The 16,056-nt window shown below is 36.5% G+C and overlaps 1 protein-coding gene across 4 annotated transcripts in view; it reads right to left on the reverse strand.

The window, feature by feature from the left end:
• Positions 1–16,056, reverse strand: part of dlg4a (discs, large homolog 4a) — a gene marked incomplete at its 5' end in the record, with an annotated part of 163,128 nt that overhangs the window by 32,195 nt on the left and 114,877 nt on the right. For all 4 annotated transcript variants that reach the window (XM_084115411.1, XM_084115410.1, XM_084115409.1 and 1 more), the window contains 3 exons: positions 632–756; positions 1,840–1,890; positions 2,212–2,265. In XM_084115411.1, the coding sequence (XP_083971537.1) occupies positions 632–756; positions 1,840–1,890; positions 2,212–2,265 (230 nt within the window). The remainder of the gene's footprint in view (positions 1–631; positions 757–1,839; positions 1,891–2,211; positions 2,266–16,056) is intronic.

The following is a 16,056-nucleotide window of genomic DNA, read 5'->3' on the forward strand; positions in this document are numbered from 1 at the left end:
TATTTCTGTCTGCTTAATTTCTCCTGCAGTGTGAGTGAATTTGTGTGCCAAATGCATGTGTGTGTGTGTGTGTGCTGCCATGCTCTGGGGTAAAACTGCATTTGTTAGCAGGAACCCCAGCTGGTCCCATTAACAATGCATCACAAGTACATCCACAGAGATATTTAACTGTGAGTATATTAATATGAATGTAAGCATGTCCATATACACATATAGTGAACATAAAACTATTCAGTCACACGTAAAATGTGGATGTCATTGTGTTAGATAAGAAAATATAAAAACTAAATGCTATATAGATAAAATAGCATTTATATATATATATATATATATATATATATATATAGATAAAATAGCATTTACAGCAGAATTTGAATTTGTCTCGTTTATATATACTGTATATATCTATATATCTATATATATATATAGATACAGTATATATAAACTGCTATATATATAACTATATATATATAATTCTGCTGTAAATGAGCTCTAAAAAGAAAGGCTTTTAACGATTAATCAATCAATGTTACCTATTGCAATGTCACATTCATGTGTAAATGTGATTTTGGCATATAAAACCTTTTGGGGCCACTGTGTGTGTAAACTACACCCAGTATATGTGTGTTACCTGAGTCTCCCGTCTTGTGCAGCGGCTCCTCCAGGAATGATCTTGGTGATAAAGATGCTGGGATCGTCTCCTACATGAGGATTATCAGTCCCTCCAGCGATACTGAAGCCTAGCCCAGAGTTCCCCTACACACACACGCACACACACACACACACGCACACACACGCACACACACGCACACACACGCACACACACACACACACACACACACACGACTGGGTCATTATACAAACTGAGAGACATTTGTGTCCCTTATTTATGTGTACACTGAAGCTCTGTCAACATATATTTACATGAATTTATTTAGCTTTAGATGTCAAAGGCAAGTTATTAAACACTGAAACATGTTATTTACTTGACAGAATCTCTTGTGAAAAAGAAGTACACTTTAGAATACTGTACACAAGTACAGAAGACTCAGTGTGAACTGAATGTTATGTTTTCAGACACTTAATTGCATGTTAATTGAATGTATTATAATTTACATTTTTATTAAATGCATTTAGCTGAAATTTAGAGTGTATCTGTAAAGAACATCTTAATGTTTAATTTCATAATTTCTTATATTGACTGAACTATGATTAAAGTGTACTGCTGAATGTACTGACAAGCGTTTATGGTAAAATAATGTCAGTTCTAGTGAAACTCTACTGTATGTCATGCATTTACATATATTTGTAATTCTTCACATTTGTAATGGTGAAGTTACAGTTTAGTACATTTAAAATGTATTAACATTAAATGTAATCTCGAATAACACAACAGTTAGAATTATATCAAGTTCTTTGCATGTGCTTTAGTGTGTTAGTCAACACATCAAAATAAATGTACTTCTTAAAAGCATGACAACAGATTATTAAAACAATTATTTAAAATGTACTTTAGAGTAAAACATTTAATTTGAAATCATTGCTTGAGTGTGTTAAGGAAGTGTACTCTCTTAAAGTAGCCTTTTATTTCATTAAAATTATATTATCTGCAAGTGCAGTTCTCTTTTAATATTCTTTTAAAGTTTAAAGTGCACATTCAATACAATTAAAGGACTTCTTTTTCACAAGGAATATTCAAAATCTTACTTACAAACCTTACAAAATAAATACTTCATAATAAAAATATATTAAAAATATCTTGGCAAAATGAAAAAGTTAGAGTGACCTATGTTAAATAATCAAACTGTAACACAGGACTGTAAATGCTTGTAAGATTACCCTTTCCAGCGTAATCTCTTCATATTCAATCTCTCCTTCTGCTCCGTTTACCTGCAGAAAAACACATGCAATGTCATTCCCTTTAAGACAAGATTAAGAATGCAAATATATGTAATATAGCAATAAAACAGCCATTGTGTCATAAATGTTTTCTTCTTTAGCTCAAATCACACTGTATTTCTCAGGCTGGATCAGCTAATGTGTATTATAGAGTTACCGCTACAGGACTTCTATTTCTACAGTTTCTATATTGAGTATTTTGGTGGTTGCTCAGGTTTTTGAGCGTTACAGGTTTCAGGCATCTTTATATATGCACCACTAATTATTTCTAGAGATAAAGACTAAAATATGCATTCTCTGCATAATACTTACATAAGGTGAGCCGTCCAGTGTGTCTGTATTCACCACTACTGGTGGAGAGTTCGCCTGAAGGAGAGAGAGAGAGAGAGAGAGAGAGAGAGAGAGAGAGAGAGAGAGAGAGAGAGAGAGAGAGAGAGAGAGAGAGAGAGAGAGAGAGAGAGAGAGAGAGAGAGAGAGAGAGAGAGAGAGAGAGAGAGAGAGAGAGAGAGAGAGAGAGAGAGAGAGAGAGAGAGAGAGAGAGAGAGAGAGAGAGAGAGAGAGAGAGAGAGAGAGAGAGAGAGAGAGAGAGAGAGAGAGAGAGAGAGAGAGAGAGAGAGAGAGAGAGAGAGAGAGAGAGAGAGAGAGAGAGAGAGAGAGAGAGAGAGAGAGAGAGAGAGAGAGAGAGAGGGAATGTTTAGCACAGAGCTCATGGCTATGTTGGGAATATACTACGGTACTACTTGAACTACTTTTGCAGGATGTAGTAAATACTGTGCACAGTCAGCACATTCTCTGTGTGCAAGAGAAAGCTTGATGAGCTGCTGTACTACAGTTCAAACGCTTGGGGTCGGTAAGATGTTTAATTGTTTTGAAAGAAGTCTCTTCTGCTCACCAAGGCTGTATGTATTTGATCAAAATATACAGGAAAACTGAACTACTCTGAAATGTTATTACAATTTAAAATAACCATTTTCTATGTGAATATATTTTAAAGTGTAATTTATTCCTGTGATCAAAGCTGGATGTTCAGCATTATTACTCCAGTCTTCTACTCCAGTGTCACATGATCCTTCAGAAATCATTCTAAAATTATGATTTGATGCTCAATAAACATTTCTGATTATTATCAGTGTTGAAAACAGTGAGGAAACTGGGATACATCTTTTTTCAGGATTCTTTGAAATATGTAAAGTAGAAATCTTTTGTATTATAAATATCTTTACTGTCACTTTTCATCAACGTAATGCATCCTGAATAAAACTATTCATTTCTTTCAAATAACAGAAAAAAATCTTACTGACCCAAAACTTCCAAATTTTTATCTCCTAGATAAAGTAGACACGCAACATAATTTGACAACAATGTAACATGCTGTTTGAAATGTACACACACACACTCACACACGCTGTTGGTGAATGTGTAACGACACCAAGATCCCCTGTTAGATAGGTAGACGAGTACACTCACATGCACACACACTCCCACACGTGCACACACGCACACACACACACACGCTGCAGTACACCAGTATTCCACTCCAAACAGCCATGATTTGTCCGATACTGAACACAGTTTTACGGGTCTTTCCACTGATATAATGTAACAGCAAACAGCAAATACATCTACTGATAAGCTGAACTACAAGGTGCACTAACCTCTTACAACTCTCACACACTACAAGCAATTTACAGCTGTAACATCTGCTAGCACCTCTATTGCTTTCCAATAAATCTGATTAGACACACACACACACACACACACACACACACACACACACACACACACACACACAAGCAGTAATGCCTCCCAGCTCTGTTCCAAACTACTGGCTTTTATTACAGAGCGCAGCAGCCGCCCACATGATCACATCAACACACACTCAACTACACACGCTGACAGAAACTCATTCAAGTGTTCAGTGCCCCGCGGGTCAGATTGCCAGTGGATCTCAGAGATGAATGTTTCCACGCAGCCACAGGGAGGAGTTTGTGGAGTGTGTGTAGTGTGTGTCTGTGTGCTGTGGGCGAGACTGTTCTGACCCTGATCAAATAACATGGAAACAAAGCAAACGGTTTTATGGCTGTCCAATACACATATAAAGACGAGTGTGCGAACTGCACATTACCCTTGTGAAAAAGAAGTGTGCTTAATTGCATTTTAATGTATGCTTATATTGCTTTTCAAATCTTAAAAGTATCTTCTTTTTTTTAAACTGTACTTGCATATAAAATAATAAGGAAATAAAAGGTCACTGTCACAATTGTTTATGTTTGCGTTGTGCCTTATTTCCTGCGTTTCCTTCTGTTTAATTCCTGTTCCTTTTGTTCACGTTGACTGTTAGTTGCTATGGTTACTGATTGATTTGGTTCACCTGTTTCTCATCTAGTTTCCTTTGCTGTTAGCCTGTATATATACTGTGCTTCAGTTTCTCATGGTCATGTTCTCGTTCACGTTTATGTGTGGTTAGCTTTTCTCCTGTGATTTTGTGTTTTAATTTTGTAAATAAAGACTATATAGTTTCTGTAATTTTCCCTTCGTCTTCATCATCATGCTTGTTTGCAACCACAGCTTATGACAGTCACTTAAGTGTAAAGACAGTACACATTCATTATGTTTTAATATTTTGTCGTGCTTTAAAGAAGCACTTATTTTGATGCGTTGACTAACATACTAAAGCACAAGTATTTAATTATCAATCCCATGAAGCACTGCGAATAGCATAATGGAATTAAAAACAGTGGAGAAATATACAACTACACTGTGAATGATTATGTCATTCGCAGTGCTTCATGGGAGTGGGCGGGGTTTAAGAGCTCTTATGGATTTTTTTTTTTTTGTCTATTATATTGGTGTAGTTTCCTTATGGAGAAAATGAATGAAGTTTTTACTTCCGGAACCCCACTGTTGCACTCTAATATCTTTGAAATATGGTTGAATGCACTGACAAGCATTTATAATAAAATAAAATACACTTTAATTTTATTTCTATTGAAAGTTGTATGTAATATATTTAAATATAGTTGTAATTACACTTTTATAATGAATAAAGTTGCAATTTAGTACATTTAAAATATACTAATTTTAGGACACATCTCTCTGAAATGCTTGATTCTGATTGGTCAGTCAGTCACGACATTCGTTTAATGACTATCGTCAATAGTAATGCTGTATAATGACCATTCATCTTTCGTTTCATTCAAATGCAGCTGCGGCCATTATTCACTGTATTTACTGTAAAATGAATCCAGAGCACTTTTTAATTAGTTTTTAATCAGCCATTTTAATTTGTTCATCAGCGTGTTTAAACTAATGGGAATCATGATTTCAGTAACCTACACCGAAATCATACCAGGAATAAAATGGAATAAACATGTAAAACTATCACACATTTCAAAAGACTGCTATTCTAGAATTTAAAAAAGCTTGAAGAAAAAAAAAGCTAAAAAGTCAGCTCACTAATTTCAGCTAGTATCCATACATGACGTAACTACAGTATCTGGCATGATGCAAACACCACCCACAGGAATGATGTTGGTAACACAACACCAGACATTCATGCAGTCCTCAGATAATCAAGAATTCATGTAAGCACTTTCATAAAATATAATCTTCATGTTTTTGCTACTAAACCTTCCAGTACACACGCTTCATAGAATTCCACTGTGTTTAATGTGCCTTCATACAAAATCAGGGGTTCGAGGTTTGACCACTGCACATTAACCATTATGAGGCCATTACGAGGTGATTTGCACAAAAATACATACATATATATATATATATATATATATATATGACTAAACAATGTTTAATTTAGTGTTAGTAACATATTCATAAGTACATGTAACATATGTAACAAGAACACTGTAAAATAAAGTGTTACTGTACTACTTGATTTTAATTTTAATTGTAGTGTTATTTTAAATTGCAACATCATCTTTTAAATGTGTAATTACAAATATATTTAAATAGAAATAACATGAAAGTAAATTTTAGTTTGCATTCATCAGTATCTTTAACCATATTTCAAAGACAATAACAGTCATTATGAAATTACATACAGTATAAAGATGTACTTAAGTGCTACTAAACTCTAATTGTATTTAATATAAATTTAAACTATAATACATTTGATCTAAATGCAATTAAGTGTCCGAAAACATTACATTCAGTTCACACTTAATTATGTTCTTTTAAAGTATATTATTCCCCTAATAAGTATTTAGGGCACTAGTAAGTATAAAAGTACTGTATGCTATGCTAAAGTGCACTTCTTTTTCATAAAGGCAGGTCTTTTATAACTGCTCGAAACTAATGGATGAGCCAAACTGTTTTAGGCAATAAACACTACGTTGAAAATAATAATATATTCTGAATATTCTGAAATGAGAAGCTGGATTGAATAGTGGCGTGTGGGTGGTAAGAGCACTGCACACCTCTCTCTCTCTCTCTCTGCTCTTTTTCCACTGGATTTCTCTGCACCTTATTCCCCTTCATCTTCCTCTCAGCTCTCCCTTGTTCTTTCGGGGGTTTCTGGTGATTTGTTGTGCTGCAGTCGTCTGTTTATTAGCATGAGAAGATGCTCTGTAGCTAAAGCATGAAATCTGCCTCCTACTCTCACACCATTACTTCTCTCCTTCTCCTTCTCTTTTCATTCCTCTTTTCTTGTCTGTTACAAATTGAAAACAATGCAACAATTAAATATTATTGGCATTTTTCAAAAGACTTGCAATGTTACCGTCATTTTACCATGGTGTTATTGGGCATGATGCGAAGCACATTCAAGTGGAATGAACAATTCTGCCAGCAGATAATATTAGGATGTTTCATACAGAATAGAGTCATATGTGTGCGTTTATAGTCAATTTACAGTTGCTTTGCAAATGTAGCCTAGAAATCTAGACCCAGCCAGTGTCGTCTAGCAACTCTCCGTTGGCTTTCGAGGTGGAAAAACCAAACTCTAGTCAGGCCAATCACATCGTGTATAGAGTCGGTGGGCGGGCTTAACATAATGATGACGTTCCGCATGAATTCTCTGCTACTTGAAAACAAAAAACGGCTTCTGCTGCTGGCCAACAGCGGCCTTTCGAATCGGCTTTGGCCGCGACTCTGGAAGACTTGGAGTTAAGCTTTTCTTTGAGAAAAGAACAGCACTGAAGTAATTCTTAAAAAAGGAAGACGTGTTCGGAGTTTTGCCGACCGGATCCAATTGCGCTATCCAATTGCATGCAGAGGGAATATGAAAGACAACCGTTTATCCCGCTCCTCAGATTGAGCCGTGTCAATGGTGTGTTCCCAGACCCAACATCTTGATGTGGGTCTGGCTTGTCAGGCTATTGCGAATGGCTAATCCAATACAATTTGACTATCACTTTAATAATAATATTTTAGTTGAATTCTGAGATATAAACTCGCAAAAGATATAAACTCGCATATATAAACTTGCAAATATAAACTCGGAATTATGAGAAAAAATTATATAAACTAACAAAAAATAAACTTGCAAATTAGGAACCCTAACCCAAAAGATATAAACTCGCAATCATAAACTCAAAATTATGAGAAAAAAAGTTAGAAATGTGAGATTAAAACCTGCAACTACTTTTTAATTATTAATTATTAATTATTAATTGGCATACATGGCATAAACAAGCTTCCACATAAAGGTCTTTGGCAAATGGAAAGAAAAATCCCAAAAGATTGCGTGTTCTTCCTCCTCCAGTCATGACACTCAAACATGCTGATAACAGGACACAACATCCGTGTCCGGGGTGTTATTGGGCATGAAGCGAAGCAGATTAAAATAATTTATTATTAATGAGTGGAGTGAACAATTCTGCCAGCAGATAATATTAGGATGTTTCAAACAGAATAGAGTCACATGTGTGCATTTATAGTCAATTTACAGTTGCTTTGCAAATGGCTAATCCAATCCAATTTGACTATCGCTATAATAATAATATTTTAGTTAATTTATGTTTCTGGTAACACTTTATTTGACTGTGTCCTTGTGACAAATGTCATAACTGTAGTAATAACAGTAAATGATGCATAATTACATGCAACTAACTCTAATCATAACCCCATGTTCTTAATTATTATTACTCAGAATGTAAATGTATAATTAAAATAAAGTGTAACCACATTTCTTCTATCTGATCTTATTACGGGAGACAACTACAAGTAAATAATTTGTGTTTAATGTATATCCCACAATGCAATTGGCTCACAATTACCTTTCATTTTCCTGTGATGCACAAACAGGATTTAATATCAGTCACGATTTTAAACACCCCTTCCTATTTCATTTAACAAAACTGGCAAAATAACTGGATCACATGACAACAATGTAGGAAACTGTGTTTGTAATGTTCTTTGTTACACTCCATGTGCACAACTGGTCAAAAGTTTGGGTTCAGTATGTTTTTTTTGTTTGTTTTTTAATTCAGCATGAAAAGTTTTACACAAAAATATGAAGCAGCACAACCATTTTCAACATTGTTAATAATCAGAAATGTTTCTTGAGCAGCAAATCAGAATGATTTCTGAAGGATCATGTGACACTGAAGACTGGAGTAATGATGCTGAAAATTCAGCTTTGATCACAGGAATAAATTACACTTTAATATATATTCACGAAAACAGTTTTTTAAATTGTAATAATATTTCACACTATGACTTTTTTAACTGTATCCTTTGAGCAAAAGAGACTTCTTTCAAAAGCATAAAAAAGTGCATTAGTAAGAGACGTGTAGATGTTCTTGAGGTCAGCGAGCAGCAGACAGATGTGCTGTTCTCCTACTCCCACAAACAGAAGCTGTTTTCATCAACACACCACAAAATCAGACTCGTCCTCTCATTATACCAAACATCTGCTCACTTATCCACACTTTACATCTTCATTTTCTTTCCATCTCTCTTCCCTTATTAAGACAGCTTGTTAAGCCTGCAATTTATCCATGTCACAGAAAAAGAAAAAAGGAATATTTCTAGAAATAAGTGAACCCAATGAGGAGACATGATGTAATGCATGTCTATAAAAGTAAGCAATGACTGCTAAATTTAGAGCAAACAGAACCAAGAGAAGCTTCCTTTTAAGCTGCCTTTGATGGGCAAAACAAGCATGTTGTCTTCAATTCAGTGTCCATTGAGTGACGCTAAAGGGTTAATGCTCTATCACGTTTGAAACTCTGCCCTAAACCTAACCATAATGTAGAGAAGAGCAAACAACACATTTGCTTAAGCAACCATATAATTTGAGCTTTCTTCTCCTCAGCTTTGAGCTCTTTTATCATGACCTGTATTTCACAGGACTCAAACACATATGGAGCTGGTTATGAGATGCAAATATCAAAATGTATTCATTTACAAATCATGCACTGATCATAGTATTCATAGTATTGTGCAAGAAACCACATGAAAATATATGCGTTTATTAACCGATAATCTTCTGAGTCAGAGATGGCATTGAAGACACTGAGGGAATCAAAGATCATAATCCGCACTGCCTGAAGTCAGACTTGACCATCTGTGTAAGACTGGGGGATAGCCTGTGATCTGGAGATGTGTAATCACATCAAGAGCAAGCATGTCACATCCTAAACACATGTAAATGTAATGCATGAATAAGATATTACGTCAACTAGTATTAGCACAGTCATTGCTCAGAGTAAATGTTGTGTGTATGTGTACCCACAACCATAACCACGAGCTCTACTCTTCAGAACAATGGTAACCACAAAAGCTTCAACAGAAACTCTTTTAAATGTCAAACATAACAGCATCAAGCGCTAACAAGTCTAAAAACACACAAAACAACAAAATATTCAATATTTATTTTCCTTATCCAGTTATATGCAAAGCTTGCTGGGAACTAGAAATCCACTGCCCAATTTCCAAAGTTATCAAGACAATTTCATTAATGGGATAGTTCACCCAAAAATGAAAATTCTGTCATCATTTACTCACCCTCATGTCGTTCCAAACCTGTAAGACTTTCGTTCATCATCGGAACACAAATGAAGATCTTTTTAATGAAATCTGAGAGCTTTCTGTCCCTCCATTGACAGCTACGCAACTACCACTTTCAAGCCCCAGAAAGATAGTAAAGACATCATTAAAGTAATCCATGTGACTCCTGTGGTTTAACCTCAGTTTTATGAAGTGACATGAGTGCTTTGTTTGCACAAAATCTTCATTTTTGGGTGAACAAACCCTTTAAGTTAACTTATTTGTTAATCAACTAATGGAAATTTGAGTTTAAATTACACCCAACAATAAGTTGATGTGATGATCAACATTAATATGTCAACAGAACTTATCAAAATAATGTTTGCAACTTAAAAGGTTTAATTAAATCAATAAATTAGAATTTGTAACTTGTATTTAATTAAAGTGTGGTAATAGGTTCCCTTAAATTTGAGTGTACTCTGACTTCACACTTGCACTGCAAGCATTTCATTGAACTTGGGGTCTTACCCAGTAACGTGCGACTAAATCGATACTTAGATTATTCATATTAAAGTATTATAAACTTTATAGCATGTGCATTTCCTGATTCAGACCAGCAAGTCTCTCATCATGTCCTGTTCTATAATAATGGAATCTGTTTTCACTGACAGCCACCCAAACCAGACTTATAAAAGATCACTTCATTAAAGCACTGATGCAGACTATAAAAAGTTCAAACCAAACAATTTACATAAACAACTTCAAGCCATACTTTTATATTTAATGCACGAATACAGAACACTATGCTTTACACATACTTTTTAAATGGGAATGGTTGCATAATCTTACTTTGTTCTGCTTGACTGATTTCTGTGGTGGAAGCATCTAGTAAAGGTCTTAGCAGCCCTTGGTTTCACACACTTTCCTGCCATTTAACTAGGGCTGCACGATATTGAAGAAAAATGCGATATGCGATAACTCACTAAAGGGATGGTTCGGAGTAAAATCAACCTAGGGTCCTTTGCACCATGACCTCGAGCCAAACACCCCCCAGAAGCCTTTATTCCCTTGGTTGAACATTATTAAAGTTAGACTTATTTAGAGAAATCAGCCGGATGTCTTAGTGCAGGCGCTAATGGATCCAATGATGTATCTCGGAAATTACCCCACTAATAATGCCCAGAATGGTACCAAACTTCTACAGTAGTACAAATAGGTTCTGTACTCATAAAACGAGGCATTGGAAAGTTTGTAAGTACATCAGGAGTTTATTTAAATAACACTTGCCTGATGGCTAATGCTACCGCTAACCCGGACGTCGACGTCACTAGTTCAGTGATTTGGGAAAAGCACGTAAAAGTCCTGGCAGAAAGCGATGCATAATGATGTAGTGTACACTTCTGTCTGTGCCGTCTTGACTTCTTTGCTCACTGTCATCACTTTTGCTTTTATTCTCGTGCACTGACTCGTTCACTAAACTGAACATCAGATCAATCAGTTTCACGACAGTCCTGACGGCAGTTCAACATGCTGAATGGGGTGAACCGTCACCGACGGGGCCCGACTAGAGCCGACGTGTGGAACACACTGCAAAAACGACCCGACAAACACTGACCGACAGCTTGCTGTGTCACAGCCTTCAGGCACCGCAGTGGAGCTGTTGCTGGATAGTGGACTTTAGCATGGCTGGAACACTGAACTGTACACAATACAGTATATATATATGCACTAATACACAATTTTAATGCTTTGTGGTAAGCTGCTACAGAGAATTAAAATGGCAATGAGCCAGCAGTTACGTGATGAATAGAACAGGATTTATTTGAAATATAAATCTTTTGTAACATTATAAACAAGGGTGCACGTAAGTTTTTAGCACTGCCGAGTGAAGCGCATCAGTGAATGTCACAGCTTTGCGTTTTAATATGCATTCAGTTCAAATTGAAATCTTCTCCAGTATTACAGTTAGTCGATCTAAAACGGTGATTGTGCATTAATAGCTGTCAATGTCGGTATGCAAATGAGTGGTCTGAACTTATTTACCCAGTGTATTTTTTATTTTGGTCGCGCATGCGCTTCTTATGTGCACCCCTGATTATAAATGTCTTTACTGTCACTTTTATCAATTTAATACATTCTTGCTAAATAAAAGCATTAATTTCTCTCACAAAATAAACAAATAAATAAATGAATGAAAACTTACTGACCCCAGACTTTTGAACAGTAGTGTATATTATTTGAGGAAAACAAATATTGCAAATATTTTTACTAATACATAAAAATTATCTATCATAAATGTCTTATTCTGCATTCAGTTCAATAAACTTAAATGCATGCAGTGTAAGTGTAAAGCTAAAACTATTATCTAATTAAATCATTCGAATTCATTACCAAATTAAATTTCTTAGACTACTGTGCGACACTTCTATATTAGGGCTAAGAGAAATACACATTTTATTTTTCTCCTGTGAAGGAGGATAAAATACTGTAAAATAAGTATAGGTATGATTCAATTGGTTTCAGGCCCTAGTTGAAGTTCTCTGTCTTTTGAATGTGGGACTTTTATGTTTGGGGCAGAAACATCCTGTAGTTGGCTAAATGGACTTTTATTTTGACAGGAGAGCACCTTGGAGGAGGAAGGCCTTCTTTAGTAGAAAAGGCCAAGACAGGTTTTGGCAAGACAGCATGCATGTTAGGTGATCCTGTTTGAACCAAACGGATTGGTGTTTATTAGCCTTCTCTTTTGAAGTCGCTTATGGATTAATTACCCATCGAGGCACTTGGGGTTTTTGGTATTTTTGCTGTTTCATCACGTTTGGAGGATTATTACCAGTTTTTCTGGACATTTTGATTCATTTTTGGGCTCAAGGTGATGATACACAGGGCAACTTTTTGAGCAATGTTGCTGGGCAATCTTGCAAAGCGATTGTTGCTTGGGCACTTTCCCATTGAAAATGGGCAATACATTTCTATCTGGATAATTTAGCTCAGTCGTGGTCCCTGTGTCTCCTCTGGTTGCCCGTTGACGGCAACATTGCTCAAAAAGTTGCCCTGTGTATCATCACCTTAAGGATTCACACATAAGGACAATACTTCTCACGCATGGACTATTTGATCAAGGACTCTCGGATAAGGGTTAATTTTTCTGATTTGACTATTGAGTTATCAATAAACTTTGTTGGTTAACCTGCTTATGCCTATCTTTGTCTGATTTCAAGTATTGATACAGTTTTTTCTCTTATTCATTCATGCCATGTGAGTGCCCTGAACTTTTAAGTGACTACTGGTTTACTTAAGTTGCAAGCCAAGTTTGTTACAACTGTACAGGTGCTTTAAAATACTTTTTATAGAATGGCACTCTATGAAATATCCCCATTTTCTGACAGATCTCACTGAACGGTTTTAAAATCACACCAGTCTCTGTGGCAGTTCATGCTCTGAGCAGAAAAAAGAAAAGTGAGATTCTTAATTTAACCGATCTTTCTGCCTGTCACTCATTTGGTACGTTCACAGAGCGGCACCTTTATAGGAAGCAGGAAGCTCTTAGTGTTGTACTTAACAAGAATTATTCAAGATAAGTGAATGATGTTAGTTTGTTGTGCAAAAACGCTATTGTGCTGCTGCTCCACTTCTAATTAAACACTCTCTGCTTTGTAGCCATTAATTAAAACATTGATTTCTATTTATCGTTATACTACCAGGTCATAATTATCATCATCAACATCATCAAAATACAACTTCCTGTTACTGCAGGCATTATGTTGGTAAATCATTAGAAGAAAGGTTCTCTCTCTCTCTCTCTCTATATGCTCTCCTGTAGCTCAAACAGTAGAGCGTTGGCGTTGGTTCTCTCTCTGTGTTTTCTCCTTGAATGCGTTTGCATGGTAACAAGGTACTCCTACACTCGAGTGTGTTACACACACGCGTTTGGCAGTGTATCTCGCTACGTCACACAGCACTCTGATGTCAATGGACTGTGTAATGGCTCATCTGGAGCATTTAACACAGGCGTTCTAGAAGTCTTAATGTCACTTGAGTTTCATGGAATTTCACCAGGAAAAATAGACAGGTGGGGCTGCGTGAGACAGGGTTCCCATAGTCATTTGTCAATGAAATAACATGGAATTTTAAATTGTGATTTCAAGCTCTGAAAATGTAATAAATAAATAATAAAAAAAAAGAAAAAGTTTTTCAATTGACTCATGATCCAACAGTGGAAAAGCAGTTTGATGGATGGATGGATCAATGTGGATAGATGGGCGGATGGATGGTGGGTGGATGAATGGATGTGGATGATTGTTATTAATAATATTAATAATTTGTTACATTTATATAGCGCTTTTCTAGGTACTCAAAGCGCTTTACATAGAAGGGGGAATCTCCTCAACCACCACCAATGTGCAACACCACCTGGATGATGTGACGGCAGCCATATTGCGCCAGAACGCCCACCACACACCAGCTTACTGGTGAAGAGGAGACAGAGTGATGAAGCCAATCAGCATGGGGATGATTAGGAGGTCATGATGCACAAGGGCCAATGGGCAAATTTGGCCAGGATGCCGGGGTTACACCCCTACTCTTTTTCCAAAGGACATTCTGGGATTTTTAATGACCACAGAGAGTCAGGACCTCGGTTTTACGTCTCATCCGAAGGATGGTGCTCTTTGACAGTATAATGTCCCCATCACTGTACTGGGGCATTAGGACCCACACAGACCACAGGGTGAGCGCCCCCTGCTGGCCTCACTAACACCTCTTCCAGCAGCAACCTATTTTCCCAGGAGGTCTCCCATCCAGGTACTAACCAGGCTCAGCCCTGCTTAGCTTCAGAGGGCAACCAGTCTTGGGCTACAGGGTGATATGGCTGCTGGCCATAAGATTGGATGGATGTGAATGGATGTGGATGGATCAATGTGGATAGATTTATTGATGAATGGATGTATGTGGACGATAGGATGGGTGGATGAATGAATGGATGGAATTTTAAATTGTGATTTCAAGCTCTGGAAAAGTAATAAAAAAACTAAATAAAACAAACAAACAAACAAACAAAAAAAAACATGAACTTTCCTCGTGTGACCCTACAGTGGACAAGTCATTTGGAGAATGGTTGGTTGGATGGATGGATGAACATTCCTATAGTATTATTTTCTTATGCTCAGCTCTAAAATTCATTATCTGTTAGAAATAGTAAATAATTCTCTAAAAGATCTCCATAAAATAACTGAACTTATATCTTTATAAAAATTAAACAATCACGAACAACAGCAATAGTCATTAGTCAAAAGGTCTGTGAACCATGATTCTCGTAAAAATTATGGAAATGCAGTATAGCAGTATTCCAAATAGTACAGCGATCGATATAAACTAGTCAACACTCAATATTACGTTATAACCGTTCTGACAAATACACTATTCATTATGACCAATATACCAATTTGCTTGATTTCTTCAGCTGCCAACACAGAAAGTCCAGGCCTGAAGAAAATCCCATTTGTGCTGTCCACACGTTTTAATGTCATATGTCTTAAATATATTAATTCTGTAAGCGTATAATACCACTGCTAGGCTTTGATTTAGCTGGTAAGATAGCAAAAACAACAACCTCACAGACTATAGGGTGCAGTGCAGAAACAGTGCAGAACCTAAAGAAGAAGTGTAATGATCCAGTTAGAGAGGGTCAGTATAGTGAGATGTGAAAGGAACGTGACGGGAGAGCTTGATGTTGATTCCTCACATTACCCAAGAGCCATTGCATAACAGAGAAAGCAAGGAATGATGGTGGGTGGTACATCATCGTCAGGGTACTATACAACATATATCATTTATATTAGCCACTGTCAAAAATAACGTGTTTATGTGTGTGTTTGTGGTGCGCAGTTGCTGTCAAAAACATTATTTCAGTCTGTTAGCTGTGGTGAGGTGAAGCGCAGGTCAGCAACTGAAAGCTAAAATTAGAATGCAAATACATATTTTGTAGAACACAACCAACATACTCACTGTAACTGGGGATGCACCAAAATATTGGCTACTGAATATTTTCGGCCGAAACAGCAATTTTTGGTATCGGTTGAAATGGTTTTGGAGGGACGAAAGAGTGACTTTTAATAAGCGCTTCTCCGATGGTGCGTTTTGACTGTGTTCAGTGTCTGTTTCGTTCACAATGTGGATAAGCTACAGTACAACAGACAAACATCAGCTGTGTGG

Source organism: Abramis brama (assembly GCF_963993115.1).
Source record: "Abramis brama genome assembly, chromosome: 5".
Classification (NCBI taxonomy): domain Eukaryota; kingdom Metazoa; phylum Chordata; class Actinopteri; order Cypriniformes; family Leuciscidae; genus Abramis; species Abramis brama.